Below are 18,049 nucleotides of genomic sequence, written 5' to 3' on the forward strand. Positions count from 1 at the left end.
TGTCACCATCAAATAGCAGACCCAGGTAGGGGAAAGTCTTTACTTTACCCAAGGTATGTGACCCTATCTTAAACACACACTTATTGGCGTTTTTTTTGCCAGCCACCATGGCAAAGGATTTATTTAAATTGACAGATAGGTTCAAGTCAGCCATAAATTTAACAAATCCGTCCACCAAAAGTTGTAAAGCCCTCGGGGTCCAGGCCAGCAGGACCGCGTCATCCGTGTACAATAGTACTGGGATTTGACGCGGTCCTACTTTGGGGCAATCCACTTCTAGGGTGGTGAGGGCACTCTCTAAGGCATTAATATAGAGTGAAAAGAGAAAAGGGGCTAGTATGCACCCATGCCTTACTCCTCCTGAGCATAGGAATTGGTCAGTTCGCCCCCCCTCTGGGCTAAAACGGACCCTGGCAGTAGTGTTCCAATGCAGCTCTTTCAAGATATTTATCAACCCCTCTTCAATACCTAGCTTATGCATCATGGACCACAGTTTAGTCCTATTGACATTGTCAAAGGCCGCGGCCAGGTCCATGAATGCCATATAGACCGTGCCCTTACTGGCTTTTGTATATTTGGCTGTTAAAAGATACAAATTTAGGCACTGGTCACTGGTCAATTTGCCAGCTCTGAACCCGTACTGTATGTCAGCTAAAGTTTGATGTTCCTCGGTCCACACCATGAGCCGATTTAAAATCACTCGACCCAAAATTTTGGCAGAAACATCTATGAGCAAGATCGGCCTGTAGCATTTAGGATCATTCCTGGTCCCTTTCCTGAAAATCAGTACGATCAGTGCAGTGGACCAGGAGCGTGGTAGCCCTGATTTAATGGCCGCATTTAAGACCCTGGTTAGGATCGGGGCCCATAGGTCTATATTACTTCTATATAGATCCGGTGGGGTACCATCTGGACCAGGGGCCTTATTAGGAGTCAACCTGCTGATCGCTTTTGTTATCTCCTCTAGTGAGAAGATTATTTTACCACACCGGGTGCCCTGCCACTCACCCTCCTGAATTTCTAGTTTTGACTTGTTGTATAGGCCTTGGAAGTGGTTGACCCATTGATCTGGGAGGATGTTGCTACTAATCACCAGGGCGGAGTTATCATTAAAACAGGGCCTATTTACTATTCTCCAGAATTCTGCAAAGTCCCTGTTTTCTCCCGCCTCTCTCAAGTCTGCCCAAACTTCTGCTTGTAGCACCTTCTTCCTCTCTTTCACTTTGGTTCTATAGTTTGATCTACAATTAGCCACTTCTGTCTTATTCCTTGGTTTGATTTTGAGGCAAGCTTTTAGGTCCCTTAAGGCTTTGGAGCAGCTCTTATTGAACCACCGTGGGTTCTTGGAATCCTTCCTCGGCCCTTTGGCTTCCAACATTTTATCCACTAGACTTGTCAGGGATGCATATGACTCCACTAATTCTAATCCTTCTTTTAGGGGGTCCAGACAGTCTTCTACCTGTTTTCTTCCTTTTTGGACTAATGTTTTGTAGAACTCGTGGGGATTTATCCTTGACCACTTTAGTCGCCTCCCCTGGTCTATTGGTTGGAGGCTAGTGTCCCCCACTTTGAATTTGCCCCCCCGCAAGTGTGTATAATTTCCATAACAAGGGGGTTATGGTCTCTAAAGGTGCTCCATTTAGTTTTGACCTTGGCAATTCTATTTTTGGCAAAGGAGGATATCAATATATAGTCTATAATAGTGGAGCTCCCTCTTCCTTTGAACGTTGGAACATATGTGCCCTCTACCTCCGGGACTATTAAGTCGATAGTGTGTGCTAGTGAGTGGGCTTCTATTATTGTATTTAATTGTATGCCCTCCTGATTGTGTTCCAAATGTGGCCCATCATTAAGAGGGCAGGTATCCCAGTCTAGAAGGTCCGGGGGCAAATTTGGGCAGAGGTGACAATTAAAATCGCCCATTACTAATGTCATTGGTACCCTCCCCCCCTTTCTTCAGCTCTGCCTCTTGCATGAGTCTATCATCTAGCTCACATAGTGCGGCATTCTTCCCATTTATGGGTCTTGAGTTGTAAACATTAAACAGCTGTAACCTCAGCCCTCTTCTCTGAAATATTACAGATTGCAGGGTGTGTGACGTCCAGGTTGGTACAATCCATCTGCCTTCTAGAGTTAGATCGATGTAGAGCGCCAGCCCTCCTCTCGCTCTTCCTACTCTACCTTCTTGTGCAGGCACAAAAAAGCACTTGTAGCCCTCTATTTGATATGGTGCAGAACTGACTGCCCATGTCTCCTGAAACGCCAAAATATGGAATCCCTGGAGTTCATTCCTCCAGTCGGGATTATCAAATTTACCTGATAAGCCCGCTATGTTCCATGACATAATATTCAGCTTTCCTGTCCGCGCTTCCCCCCTGCTCATATCCAACACGGATGGGCATAAGCCAGTTCGCCTCTCTATCCCAGCCTTCGCTTTTTCTTTAGCTTTATTATTTAAGTATTCGAAAGTATTTTGCCTGTATTCACTTTCCTCCGCTACCACCCCTCTATCATGCATTCTAGTCTTTTCTCCCTTATCCTCATCTCCTGACCCTAGTCATTCGTTTTCGTCCAGGGACTGTAAGGGACTATATCTATTTGTCCACTGGGGGCCGCCCTGGTGTGCTATGGGTTGGATGCCATACTCCATGGGCCTTGGACCGTGTCCATCTGTAAATCTACTTCTTCCTGGCTGTTGGAAATTTAATTGGTGTGTAACCAATTTCCTGGGGTAAAAATATGCTAGTGGCATGGTCCTTATCGTGCTAGTGGTGTTTCTGTTGTCATTAGCTAATATATAATCCACTAGATTCGGGTCCCTGAAGTTGGCAATAATGCAACTTCCCTCTATTTCTTTCCTTCTGGTTCCCACCCAATGTGCCCCTCTTAGATGTAAAATTTCCTCCCCTCTCCCTCCCTGCAAGGGTCTATGGATATTTAGCCAGGTAGTGACCTTTTGTTTGAGTTCGATATAGGTTTCTCTCTGCCCTCGTCTGAGCCCGGGTACCCCAGTGAAAATGACGACAAAGGGGCTTGCTTCCGGGGGTAGGTTTACGCATGAAAGGGGACCTTGAGCTCTAGCATTTTGCTCACTATTTAGTTGCTGGTTATTTTTCTGATGTGGGGTGGTGGTGTTATCTGGCTGCCTTAGCACTCCTAGACCCTGTCTTTGAATTTTGTTTCTATCCATGTTTCCATGTATGTTTGTTCTCCCCCCCTCGTCTTCAATTACCCCTTCGGGCGCAACATGCACCTGGGCGATGGTGCATTGGTCATAGCTTAAACAGTTATTTGGTGCTAAGGGTTGTTGGACTGGGAGATTGTTTGTTAGTACCACCTTATCTAAATGTTTGACTATTGGGGTTTCCCTTGCCTTGCCCTGTCTCTGCAATTCGTTAGCTATTTTATCTATTTTACTCACTAGTGGTTTAATTTGACTAGTTATAAATGCCTCCAGGTGCTTTTGCAGATCTAGAATTATGGAATCAAGCCACCTCGGGGGGATTGGGGGGACTTTAGGTTCTATTATTAGGACTTCATCCTCTATGTCTTTTGGCTTGCTACCCTTATTAGTCTTTTTCCTGGTCCTTGTTTGCCGGTTCTTGTTTTGACGCTTTTTAGTTAATAGTTTAGGTGTTATGTTTGTGTCTATATTTATAGATGCTTCTTCCTCTAATGCTAATTGGGCACAAGGGACTGCGTCTAATGAAATTTCCCGGCTGCCTACATCTGACGTGTCAGCGGGGCTTAGATCCTCAGTTTGTATAGGAGTCAATGGCAGAGAGGTTAGGGTCATTGATATACGTCTCTCTGCACGCTCTATATCCCCTGCAACCTTGCGTAACATTAGGTCAATGACCGTCGGATTGGCTTTTTGGGCTGGTACATCACTAGGCTCTGGGCCAGAGTTTTTTGGTTTAAGGGGGGTTCCTAATTTGCTCTTTGTCGAGCGAGTTTTAGGTTTAGTAGCCATAGTTTACAGTTCACAATATAGATTATTCCTTCCCTCTTCCTGTTGTGCTTGGGGCAATTAAAACCAATCTAATTGAAACAGGTTCCACTGATATGTCCACATTAACACCTGGCGATTTTCAGTGTTCTTTTTACAGTCTTTTTCCCCAGTACCTTAATCTTTCAGTATATGGCCTTCAGGGATGCGGATAACAGTTACTACAATACCTTTCAGCAGGACCAAGGGGGGTGGCCCGAAGATGCCAGATAACCCTTTCCCCTTGTATGGAATCACCTGTGAGTATGATATGCCCACTCTGCAGGACACACCACAGTAGGGGAAAGGGAAAAAAGGGACAAACAAAACAATAAAGGTGCAGCAGCAAAAACACTCAATGGGGAACTGTTCTGGAGTAGTAGGCTTAATTCCTATGGTAGCCCCGTATTCCCTGTAAGTGAGACACAACACATACACATGAAACACCACCCTAAGTACCTGCAACATACAACTATACAATATGTGAATGCACTTACAGTTATAACTGCCACACTTATCCTTGTATGAAAAAAGGGCACAAAAGGCAAAAATAAAGAAAAGAAAAAAAAGCGTGGTTTCAATAACATGTTCTTAGGAGCATGCACCAATGCTTCGCAAAGAAACTAAGCTCAAGACATCCTGCAACAGGGAATTAGAAAGTATTTAGCTCACTCGAGGCACTCCTCCGATACCTATGAGGAAATCCACATGGATCACTGGAAAGACTTCCAAAGTAAATGTGCGGTACCGGCGTGTTTCAGTGGAGATCAGGTAAATAAGCAACCAGCGGGACTGAACCAGCCTTCCGGGTGTTGGTCACAGGTGACAAGCACCGGTTATCCAGTAGGCGGTGATTGTATACTGAAAGAAAAAGAGGTAGAACTGCAGCTCTCCATTCGATGCATATGGGAGAAGTAGTGTTATGCCATGCATTCTCACATATAAAGGTGCATTCTACAGTGTTTCCTCCTGCTATCTTCGACCAAACGTGACAAGTCCGAAAGGGGTTGGAAGATTGATTTACACCTGGATGTCTAAGTGAGGTAAGGATTCTCCCTGCCACTGATGGCCTGTTAAAGTTTAATCTAATACAATCTCCATCCATGGATTTAGCCTACTTGCCTATCCAATGTACTCTTTGGACCAAATTGGTCCAGCCTCCAACATGAACCCCCAATGTTGTGTTAGAATCTAACCCATGCATAGGCTTCTTCTTTAGTTGACTAAAACTTTCAGTAGAACCAACCTTGAGGGAGGGGATGTTTCCCAGAACTATAACATAAGGGGTAGCTTCTGGTGGCCAATTAGGTGTGATAGTGTTGCTTAAACTAATACTTGCCGCTCCATTATCAGGTGTGACTTCAAGCTGACCCTTCCAGGCAGGATGTAATTGCTCCCCCACTACTCCCCTTGCCCTGGTTAAGATACCAGGTACTGTGTCATATGTAAACCTCTCATTAGAGGCCTGTCAATTTTGGGGCTTAATGTGCACATTATTTGCCTGTTCGCTTGACACTCTGTAGCACTCCCTTCTAGCTCCTTACACGTGGCATATGAGTTCATCGCATTAGTAGGTGGAATTGGGTGTAGTGTCAGCCCTTGTAAACCCATGCTGGGGACTGGCCTCACATGCTTTGTTAATGCTGATTCTATAGTAACTAAGCAAGCACAGATTGGTCCAATTTAGCATTCAAACCATCAATACATTAATCATATATGGAATCCATCAAAACTCTCTAATCTATCCTTTTCCTTAAGCATAGTACCACCTGATGTTATAAGTGTGTGGTTAGGGTGATATTTGCACTGGTATTTACCCTGGCCCATTTAGACCCAGAAGTAGTATTGTTTACAGTTTGAAGGATAATTAAGCCCAATACCAGGACCATGTCCTATCTGGTGTTCTAGATAGCACAAACTCATGTGTGGTCAGATGTAATAGAGCCTAGCAAGCAAAGACGGAGGAGGTCAGTCTGATTGGGACAAGACAGTTTCTTATCTTTATTTGTTAAGAAGGCTTGCAGACAGTATCATCTCAGAAGATCGCAACATGGGTAACCCTGGGTGGGTAACTCCGCTCCGCCAGTGGAGTTTGCGGAGAATTGCCTACTCCGCGCTTCATTGCAAATGCGGAGATAGGCAAAACTCTGACTCCGTGGTGGAGCGGAGGCAGCCAGCCCCTCCACCCTCCCAAATTATTTAAAATGTAAAAGAGAAGGCACTTACCTGCATAGCTGCCGCCTCCCCTGCCTGGCCGCTCTCCCTCCTGCCTCTCGTGCCCTTCTTCAATGAAACAATTCCTACATTGTATGTCTTGTGCATGCTCTAGACGTACAACATGGGAGTTTTTTCATTTAAGAAGGACGCGAGGAGCAGGAAGGAAACCTGCCAGGCATGGGAGGCAGCAGCCAGCAGGTAAGTTTCTTCTTTTTTAAATTTAAAATAATTTGGATGGGTAGAGGGAGCAGAGCGAAGCGAAGCTCCACAGAGTTTTCTTCAAACTCCATGAAGAAGGCTTGGAGGCACTGTGCCAGCTCCGCCCACCCTTAAAGATGGGTTTGTTGTGTAATATGTGAAGCAGGAATGGATATTTCCAGACTTGGGGCACACTCTGTAAGAGAATCCATGGACTAAAAAGCCTCATTAGGGTGACGGCTGGACTACATGTTGAATGTGTACAAATGGTTCACAGATTCAACATTTAAGAAGTTCTATTTCAAACCAGTGATGAGGTGGCATGTATGGTATTCATTACACTTTAAACTTGCATAATTTGAGTCTGCGATTCTAACATAGAATGTACAAGTTACTAACTTGAAGGAAAATGTCAATTCTATTAAGGACAAAGGCAAGAATTTTGTTGCAGGGAAAGAGCAACTAGCCCAAGATATATAAAGGAAAATAACACAGTTGGTTAGAAGGATATTTTATTCTGGCATTGTTAATGCATACTGTAACGTAGACAAAAAAAACTACAAAAATTATAATAACAGTCCAAAGATGTGAATGTATAGAAAGGTGGAAGGAAGAATACTTAAACTCCTCTAAATTGTCTTTCTAATAGGAATGCATCAGGAGCAAGATTGTCAATGGAAAGCCAAGGATGTTCTGTATTTTAGGTGTAGGCACAAAGAAGAAGGAAGTGCTTTTTCTTGAGGACTGCTATATGTGGTATATTGTACTAGGATTGAAGGATTGCTTTTTCTGGTTTTTTGATGTGGAGCATTAGAATGCGTAATCCATGTCTTTAATAGATGTTAAACTTTCCTCCATGATTGGTCGGGCATTTTATATTCTAGGGTGTTTGTATACAAGTCTCTATAATATTATCTGAATAGCTTGGATTTTCCCTGTCTCCATATCTAATGGACTGTTGTCTGCCTTTTAAACTGATCGTCTTAAATCTGTTATTTTCCCCTGTGGGCACTGACGAGCAGCGTGTGTGCCTTGCTGCCAGTGCTGTGGACCTTGCACTTCCGAGCTTAGCTAGTGGCGATTTTTTATCTATTAACTAATACAGAGTTAAAGGTGCCTCTGGTGGACATCAGATGGTAAAGATCTTTTCAGGTGACTGTCTTTTTTTAGTATAATGAGGTTTTGGTGGAGAATTCAAAAAGGCATGTAAGAGTACATAAAAGAGTCCTGGATACTTCAAAATGCTTTTCTGAAAGGCCCTATAAGTAGCACAGCTTGGATCTATACTGTTGTATTTTTGCTTTTCTAGTTGAGAAAATAGAAATTCAATAAGCAGGCAGTTAACTAAAAGAGCAAATCACTCAAAGGGAGATATTTTGCCTCCTCTGGTCAGACATCTGGAAAACAAGGTGAAAGAAGCAGGGTTGGCCAGACGGGGGGAGGGGGAATTTTGAATATTGAAGTACTGCTCGAAAAGTCATCAGAAAACATCAGTGGTAAGAGACTTTTCTTCACATTATTCAATATGGGACGACAATATTTCTATATAACATTTTTTTTCAAATATCAAATACATATGGGACCAAAAAGCACATACCCTTTACTTTTTAAAACATGCGCGGATTGATTTCCTTTTAATATTGAAGTACTGCTCGAAAAGTCATCAGAAAACATCAGTGGTAAGAGACTTTTCTTCACATTATTCAATATGGGACGACAATATTTCTATATAACATTTTTTTTCAAATATCAAATACATATGGGACCAAAAAGCACATACCCTTTACTTTTTAAAACATGCGCGGATTGATTTCCTTTTAATTACTATCACAATGATTATGATGATCGCCAGTGGAATAGCAATGCCAAAACCTATAAGCAGCGAATCGTTAGCAATAGCAGCCTCTGTAATAAAAAATATAAGATAATTAAAAAAACGAGATATGAAACCTTTGCACATATTTGTGTTTTATAGCACAGTTAATTGGAGTTTAAAGGGTTAACTTTAACAACCCCATTAAGCATTCTGGAATCCACAATGTAGATTAAGGGCCTTATTTAGAGTTTGGCTGATGGGATACTCTGTCAAAATATGAGAGATATCTCGTAGGTCGTATTGCAAGTGCATTATATCTTATGGCACTTGTAATATGGCGGACAGGATATCCATGACCGTTTGATGGAATATTCCATCTGCAGGTTTATATAGTGCCTCAAGTGCCTGGTTTGAGGTCTGATGGACTATCCAGACCAATGGACATCTCTGCACATTGAAAGGAACCACTGTCATGGTGGTTAATTTTAAAGTAAGAAAAATCTTGGTGGATGGCCGCCATTAGTTTTGATAGACTTTTCATAAATGTTTGTTTTTCAAAAAAACAACTCCCAGATAGGGGGTTTATTTATGAAAAAGAAGAAACAAGTGGCTCTGCGACAGGCTGAGCAGTCTCGAGTGGGTCAAGAGGATAGATATGTATATTATATTGCTGGGATAGTGGATACTTCACGAGTCACGACAATAGTTCTATATACAAATGTGCATGTTCTTATATGCAGAAAGTCAATAAATAGAGTCATAAAAACTGTTATATAAACAGTCATTCAGAGGGACAAACAATGCATTGCGATACCTTAAAATCTTGGTTTGCATATCAGATGTACACAGATGCAGTCTACTGACCTTAAAACAGAACTCTTCCCCATGCCTACTTTCAGGATCCACAGAACATTAACAAACACAAAGGGGGACGATTCCGATCCGGTAAAAAGCGCTCCGAATTGCCGTTCGGAGCGTTTTTCCCGTACGAATCGTACCCTGCAACGTCCCCCGTACGAACGACGAAGTACGATCCGTACCAGGAGCCGTACTCCGTACGAGTCGTACAAGACACCGTACGACTCTAATCTCCGTACGACTTTCCCTCGGAACCCGCTGTACGCGACATCTGTACGGTTCGTGGCCGATTTTTCCGACCCGCAAGTACGATTGGTGTTGGGTACGCACCGTACAACCCTTTTCCTATGGGAGCTGAAAACAGCCGTAAAAGCAGAGTTCGCCCCGAAACAGGTACGGAACGGCCCGCCCGGGTACATCGCGTACACCCCATGATCGCAGGGGTACGTGCCGTACACCCACCGTACATGGGGTACGCGCCGTACCCCATGTACGCTGGGTGTACGTGCCGTACCCCATGTATGCTGGGTGTAGGGCACGTACCCCCCATGATCGCAGGGGTACGGTGCATACCCCTGCGATCATGGGGTGTACGCGCCGTACGGTGTGTATGTGAATGTGCGCTTTTCCGTACGAATCGACCTTACCTGACGTGGACCGTACGACTCGTGTCCTGGTACCCCAGGCGGGATCGTACTCGTCGGGTCGTACGGTGTCTGTACGAGTCGTACGGAAACGGCTCCGGATGCGAGTCATACGGACGGTGATTTTACCGGATCGGAATCGACCCCAAAGAAATGGCATTGGTTATTTGAGTATTTTACTTCCTAAAAAAATTATTTTCTTGCTCTAATTTTTAACCTCTGAAAAGTAGAACATGTTTCAGCTTTTTCACCTTTGGGATGGTGCTAACTTTGTAGTTTCAGACAGATTGCTGGAACCTCAACTGCAGACCTTAGCTGTTTAGGGCATGTCATTTTCGGGAGAGAACACAAATTATCACACCCAGGCTCATGAAAATGAGTAGAATTTTAACCTCTTCCATGCTCATGATGGCTTCCGGCCGTCATGAGTCACGGTGGGCGTGTGCTGATGATGGCCGGGAGCCGTCATGACCACGCCCGCGATTGGAATCTCAGCACTGCGGCGGAATTCACGCCGCAGCGATGAGGCTAATGGAGTAAAAGTAAAACATAAGCTATGAAGAAGAGCTGCAACCTACTTCTACAACAGTTGCACCACTTAGGATTTCCATGGGTGACGTTGTGCTCCCATTCCTATAGAAGCAGAATAAACAAATATTCAATCTTGTGAACAGCGCAAGAAGGTTACATGACAGCAATGGTTTCTCAATTGAGGTACTTCAGAACTCACAAATTATGTTGTCTAATACAAGGCAGAGTACATTTCCAAATTTCATAAATATACTAAGATACCGGGTCAAAAATTGCAATAATGTTCACTCTTAAACATATGTGAATGACAGCATTTGAATGTCTGTTGCCATAATTTTTAAAAAGAGGACAAATAAATCTCCTTGCTGACAAAGAAAAAGAGCTTAGCGTGTAAGAGTCTGATTGCACCTTGCCAGCAAGGGCAGGTGGATGTGCCTCTGGAGATCAACCAGTTCTGTGTAGAAGACTTTACAAAGAGGCATCCTAGTGGGAATTTAATAAACAGAACTCTCTTTGTTGGTGGAAATATATAATCAATATAATTCTCAAATACAAATGCAGATTTGTTTCCCGGGAGGGTAAGCAACAAATTCCCATGGTCCTGATCAGAAATCCACAACCAATAGTTCGCCTTTGGTCTATCAAGGAGTGAAGAATTCATGGTCTCAGAATTGGGCCACTATTCATAGCAACCAAGATTGTTGAGGGTATTTGTAATTTGTTTGAGCCACAGTAATTTTTATGAATGGCTGCTATCCCAAAGTTCGCATGTTGATTTGTGGTAGATTGATAAACTCGGTTTGGACCACATTCCGTGCCAAAACAAGAGGTGTTTTAGAGCAACAATGGTTTCTATGTTGGTGAACGCCCAACTTAGGTTTGAGAGCTGCTATTGAGGTCCCAGCACTAAGTTGTAAAAATGGCATAGAAAAAGATTTCAATTTTCAGGAGGCCTGCTGCCTACTGGACCCCCAAATCTCAGCTCCACATAAGCCCAAAGCAAGCTCTTTGGCTTGGTGCAATGAATCATAGTGCTGGCTTAATCGCTCTTCGCCCAACAACTCTTCTGAAACGGATGATAACATTTGTGGCTATCGCTGGAATATTTCACCACGCTAACGCTGTATTAGCAACGAATAGCGATATGGCGTTAAATATTCCAGCGATAGCGTGAAAAATGGCCAGACATCGCTGAAAAACCAGCGAATGTCCTGGCGAATATGGCGAAATGCTTGATGATACAGCCACCTCCCATTATATGCATGCTTAAGTAGGGATTTTAGCAGGTGTAACTTTCAGGCGATATTCTTGGTTAGCGCGAGTTATTGTTTCGCTCTGCGGGACTCGGTAATAGGGGGAATGTGAGTTACCGACTGTTTGCAGTCGCTTTGATTTCGGGAACGCCCACTTTGCATTTCATTAGCGATGTTTATCGCTGACACGCAAAGCAGTACGGAAACAGGCGCTATTGACAGTAAACTGTCGCTAACAGCTGTTAGCGACAGCTTGTTGATAGGGCGATAGAAATAACGCCACTTTAGCAGCAGAAAGTGCCGCTAAAGTGGCGTAATTGCCCTTGCCAATATGCCCCTAACTGTTCTAGCAGCTGGTTGTAGACTCTGAAGGAATTCTGCAAGCTGCACTGAGTATTTATCTGCATATGTTTAGTATTTAAAATTTTATTTTGAGGGTTTTTTTGGGGAAGAATATTGTTCAAAATCTTTGAGGAGTTTGTGCGTAGAAAGTTCAGTGCTGGCTAACAGAACGTCAGTGGTGGCGAATAGCAAGATTAGTGTTTTATCCCCCGATCAGATTTAAAGCTAGCAATTGAGTGCAAAAACCAATCACACAGTCCTATGCCAAAGCTTTGAGTGCAATCTCCCTGGGGGCCAAATCTCAACACTGCTGTTTTACTCTGGTGAAGCAGCCTTATGGCACGCACAAGCTTGTTGTTAACACCCTGCTCCTCCGGAGGATGTCAAAAGGCAGGCCTTTCCACAGAATCAAAAGCTGTTGTAAGATCAATAAATATTAAGAAAACAGACACATGTTTTATAAAGGCGAGTTTCAAATAGATGGAGTACAAGCTGGCTGCTTGTTTGAATGTACCTTGCGAAAGCCGGCTTGAAATGGATACAAAATATTTTTGTCCTTGACCTAAGTCGCTATTCGAGTTAGAAGTAGTTTGGCATAGATGTTTCCCCCACTATTCAAAAGAGAGATTGGGCGATAATTCCCTATAGAGTTCCAGGGACCTTTTTTATGCAGAGGATCAATGACTAGGGCTCCCCAAGAAACTGGGACTTTCACACATTCCCAATTTGCCTTGTAGGCAGTAGTAAGGATTGGGACCCAGGTGGTTAGATTGTTGCAGTAGGTGTCAGATGGGATTTTATCAGGGCCAGGTGCTTTCAACCATTTTTGACTCAGAATGGCAATGCAGACTTTGGTTCCCACAAATTCTTAAACTTGTAATGCAAAAGGTTACCACAGGTGGCATTACAGCGTCGATCGGCACACGATCTTTGGTAAAATCCAAAGCCCGGGCACCCTCCTCATTTGGATAGCCACTGCATGTTGGATTTGTGCGTAAGTAATGTGGTCAATCCAAGTCTGTGCCATAATGCTGTAATCAAGATTTCTCAGGGCGCCTTCACAGCTCCATCTAATTAAGTTCCAAAACAATTGTGTGTTGTTCCCGTGAATTGCCTTTATACGTTTAGACCAGGCTTTAACATGCAAGTTCCGTTTTTTAATGTATTCATCCACTTATATTCCTTCCAGAGCAACATAAAATATGATTCACAACATGCAGAGTTCTTTCTTGAGCTTATGCTATAGTGGACTTTAGTTTAAGGCACCAAGTGATGCATATAGTGCCTTTGAGGTCGAGCTGGTGATGCAACGATGGTAATTAACTAACACTAGCTTTCACATGGTTTTCAAGAAGGTTGACAGTTTAAATGGAACAGTTGGATCAATTTGCGGTCATTAGGTTCTTGCTTCCAATGATTAATCATTGCGTAATTTGTTGACTTGTTGACAGAGCGATCGACCTGCTATATGATGTTTTTCCTACCTAGATCCAAGATTTAGTTTAGCTGTAGATTTCAGCAACTGCTGGCCCCATGTTGGGCTCCAATCGGAGATTTAAAGTTGGCACTAAGTGAACATGGTCACTTTCAAGCTGCCTGGTAATGGTCATGTCACTGATGATGTACCTGGATTCCATTACCATGAATATGTACTCAATCAAGCAGTCTTGATTCCTTGCTCTGAATGTATATTGACTAGGACAGTCGGATGCAGTGTGCCAATTCAGGGACCGTAAATCGGACCTATTGAGGGAGTCACAAAAAGTTCTTGTTTTGAGAACATCCACATGAGAAAGACCCCACATAGACTCTTTCTTCCTCTATCCCTCCTTGGCTCACCCCAAAACTCATTTGTACTATTATGATCTCAAAACAACCCTTTCTAAATTCTTCCCTCATGTTTTCCTCTTTTGATTCATCGCAAACCGCATTATTTCTATTATGTTCTCCCTAATCCCTTTCTAGAGACTCCTCCCTTCTCCATCTCTTCTTTTACATATCTCAAATCTCATATTTCTATTATGATCTCTCAAATAACTCTTTTTAGACCCTTCAGTCTTCTATCCCCCATTATCCTATTCAATCAAACTAACAGACTAACATGTCCTCCACTCAAATTAACTCATATTTCCCTGTATTAATCCTTCAGTAATCCTTTTGGGTTCTGGAATAACGTGCTACTCGCTGAAAAGTGCTTTGACATCTCGTCTGGGTAGTAAGAGCTATATAAATACAATTGCAATAACTACATCCATCATCATTAAGTCTGTGCCAGTGTTGAAGTCTCCACAAATAACTAGGGCTTGAGATTGGTCTCTTTTATTACAAAGGATTTTTGCGTAAATACGCTCATTCTCTAAGTTAGTGATATACAGCTCCAGATCTTCAATGATAGCTAGGTAGTTCTTGATAGCACTAGGAGGGCAATAGATGTTGATATTATCAATTGTACACATTTCTCTGGCTATCCTTACTTGCATGGCCCAACAGGTGAAGTCAGGGTCACCGGCTGATCCGTTACGGCCGGCTTTGTTTAAAGATCTAGCATCGCACGGTTTGCTCTCTAATCAACACGTCATTTACATCTGGCGTAGTTCCACTGAAGTGGAAACAGGCAGTGGTTATGCCTATTCTTAAGAAGCCATCTTTGGACGGTGGCAAGCCTGAGAATTACCGTCCAATTTCACTTCTTCCGTGGCCTGCTAAAGTAGCGGAGGCGCATGTCAACTCTGTCCTCTCGGACCATCTTCTTCAGGCTAACATCTTAGACAGAACGCAGAATGGATTTCGGGCTGGGCATAGCACGGAGACTGCCCTACTGTGAGAGGGGGTGTGCAGCGGGCCGGAAAAGCAAGCGAGGAGGCCGTATGTAGTGTGCTATAGTAGGGATTTATTGCAGTGTCACAGAAGTAGAACACAGGGAAAACAAGGAGGGCGTCAGGGTACTGGATCCACGCCAGGTCTGCGTTGCAGCTTGCGGTCTTCGGCGGCTCCAACGGCGGTTCCGGTGACGTGGTGTATCCACGGAGGGCAGGGAGCAAAAGAGAAAACAAGGGACCGTTAGTCCTATCCTAGTTTTAGGATCTCAGCAACAGTCACCGTCACCCGGGGCGTGTGGGGAAGGAGCGGAAAAGAGACAGTGAGGAAAGGAAGGTATCGGGAGGAAGGAGTACGGGGCGGGGAGAAGAAAGAGTGTTCGGTCGGGGCGTGAGGGAAACGGCGGGGCACACAGTGCAGTACTATACAATTATCATACAGTGCAGGGGACGTGATACTAAAGAGAAGGGGAATATTATACAAGGACTTTACAGGGGACTCCTAGCGAGTAGAAAATAGTGAGGTTAAAGGCACTCACGCGGTCCGCCGTAACTCTCCCGATGAGTTACGGCCGCTCTACAGCCACCTCCTGTGGACTCCACCACTCTTCGCTCCACACGTCTGCTTCACCCGTCTGCTCTCCGTCTCCTGCTCCTTCTCCTTCACGACCACCAGTCCGAGGTTCCTGCCACAAATCTCCGACAACTTTCACTTCCTGGTTCCCTCTTTTATCCTGTGCTGTCGCTGCCATAGGGGTGGGGCTTCCGGGGTCCGCGAGATTTAAGTCCGTCTGGCCCGATGTTCTGGTTGGTCCCTGTGGGGAAAAGAAGGGCGTGACTCTCTGGGCTCTTGTTGGCGTGTCGAGTCGGGTCCTTATGCTGGCGTTCTGAGGCCGGGGACACAGTCCCGGGGGTAGCGCAAGAGGTAAGGTTGGGGTAGGGCGGTATTCAGGTTGGGGTTGTCGGGATGTCGGCTCACATCCCCTTTCCCTAGCAGTCCCTCTAGTAGGGGAGGGAGAGGAAGGGTATCTCGAAAGGAAATCCGCGTTGCCCTGTTCTGATCCCTTCCTGTGTTTGGTCTTGAAGCAGAAGGGCTGCAAGGAGAGGAACCATCGGAGGACTCGGTCATTCTGACCTTTGTTCCGAGCCATCCACTCTAGAGGGGCGTGATCCGTGTAGAGAATGAAGTCTCTGCCCTCCAGATAATATCGGAGATGGTCCACCGCCCACTTGATGGCTAGGGCTTCCTTCTCCACCACGGCGTAATGTTTTTCACGCGGAAACAGTTTGCGGCTGACATAAAGGATAGGCCTTTCATTACCCAGGGAATCTTTCTGGGACAGCACCGCCCCTAACCCGTGATCAGAGGCATCCGTTTGTAGGATAAAGGGTAGGGAGTAGTCGGGGGGAACCAAGACAGGACTCGAGGTCAGGGCTTCCTTTAAGTCCGTGAAGGCTTGCCAGGCTTCGGGAGAGGGGTTCCGTAGTTTCTCTTCGGATCGGCTTGATTTTTTTAGGAGGTCCGTGAGGGCTGCTGCTCTCTGAGAAAAGTTTGGCACAAACCGTCGGTAATACCCGAGAAGCCCTAGGAAGGCTCGAAGATCTTTCTTTGTTTGGGGGAAGGGAAGGGACCGGATTGCAACTGTTTTGCTCTCTTGGGGTCTTATCAAGCCATCCCCCAGAAGGTACCCCAGGTATTTAACTGTCTTTGCCGCCAGGGTTGTTTTGGCGGGGTAATGGCGAACCCAAAGGAACCTAAGGAGGAGACGACATCAAACAGATGATTCAGGTGTTGTGGCCAGCTGTCGCTAAAGATGATGATATCATCTAAATAGGCGCCGGCGTACTGTGTGTGGGGTCTCAATACGTGGTTCATGGCGCGCTGAAAGGTGGCTGGGGCGCCATGTAGACCAAAGGGCATGACTACGAACTGGTACAACCCCTCAGGGGTAGAAAAGGCAGTCTTCTTTTTGTCTTGCTCCCGGAGGGGTATTTGCCAATATCCTTTGCATAGATCCAGAGTCGAGATGTACTTTGCCTTTCCTATCCTCTCGATCATTTCATCCACCCGGGGCAAGGGGTAGCTGTCGAAGGTAGAGACCTTGTTGACCTCCCGAAAGTCTATGCAAAAACGTACTGATCCATCTGGTTTTGGCACAAGGACGATAGGAGAATTCCAGTCGCTGACTGAGGGCTCTATGATTCCCATCTTCTGCATGTCCGCTATCTCCTGTCGTATGACCGCTCGGCGAGCCTCGGGAAGCCTATAGGGCCTTAAGCGGACTACTTTCCCTGGTACCGTTTCTATGGCGTGCTCTGTGATGTTAGTACGACCAGGAGAGGAGGAGAAGACCCCCTTCAGGGGTGCCAGGAAGTCCGGTAACTCCAGGGTTTGTGCGGGAGTCAATTCCGGATCCAAACAGGCGTCAAAAGAGACAGGAAGGTGACCGAGGCTCCCGTGTAGAACCGGACGGGGTCCTTCCCATTTCTTCAGCAAGTTTACGTGGTATATCTGGGAGGTTCCACGTGTAGGGTCTATTTCTACCTCATAGGTAACTGGGGTCACCTGTCGGAGGATGGTATAAGGGCCTTGCCACTGACCTAGCAGTTTTTGGTCCGACGAGGGCATCATGAGGAGTACCAAGTCATTGACAGCAACGACGCGGGACCGGGTGCCCTTGTCGTATTGCTTTTTTTGGCTGTCCTGAGCGTTCCCCAGATTTTGTCTCACTATGTTCCGGATCATGGAGAGGTGTGTTTTTAGGTTCTCGAGGTATTCAGGGAGCGGACGGGTACGATCAGGCTCGGCTTCCCAGGCCTCCTGTGCCATGTCCAGCAGGGTACGAGGGGGGCGTCCGTACAGTAGCTCATAGGGAGAGTAGCCTGTGCTGCTCTGAGGTTTGCAGCGGATGGCGAAGAGGGCCAATGGTAACAGGTCCTCCCACCTTTTGGCTTCTAGGCCCAAGAGTTTTTTTAGGGTCTGTTTTAGGGTAGCGTTGTAGCGCTCCACCAATCCGTCTGTCTGCGGATGATAGGCAGAAGTTTTGATTTGTTTTATCCCAAGTTCAGCGCATACCCGCTTCATCAAGGCCGAAACAAAAGGCGTGCCCTGGTCGGTCAAGATTTCCCGGGGAAACCCTACGCGGGAAAACAGGGAGATCAGGGCTTTGGCTATCGTTTGGGTAGTGGGTTGTCGCAGGGTTATGGCCTCAGGAAAGCGAGTGGCATAGTCCACTACAACCAAGGCATAGCGACACCCGCTACGGGAGGGCAAGAGGGGTCCTATGATGTCCATCCCTATTCGGCTAAAGGGGATGTCAATGAGAGGGAGGGGTTGCAAAGGCACTCTGGGAGGTCTATGTCGGCTGTTTTTCTGGCATATGCTA

General features: G+C 45.3%; 1 protein-coding gene across 4 annotated transcripts in view; it reads right to left on the minus strand.

Annotated features, from left to right (window-relative positions):
- The window catches only part of LOC144791749 (disintegrin and metalloproteinase domain-containing protein 28-like), a 3,662,699-nt gene that overhangs the window by 288,976 nt on the left and 3,355,674 nt on the right, over window positions 1-18,049 (minus strand). For all 4 annotated transcript variants that reach the window (XM_078666520.1, XM_078666519.1, XM_078666518.1 and 1 more), the window contains one exon: window positions 8,184-8,308. In XM_078666520.1, the coding sequence (XP_078522646.1) occupies window positions 8,187-8,308 (122 nt within the window). In that variant the 3' untranslated portion in view covers window positions 8,184-8,186. The remainder of the gene's footprint in view (window positions 1-8,183; window positions 8,309-18,049) is intronic.

The sequence above is a fragment of the Lissotriton helveticus genome, chromosome 11, assembly GCF_964261635.1.
Source record: "Lissotriton helveticus chromosome 11, aLisHel1.1, whole genome shotgun sequence".
Lineage (NCBI taxonomy): Eukaryota > Metazoa > Chordata > Amphibia > Caudata > Salamandridae > Lissotriton > Lissotriton helveticus.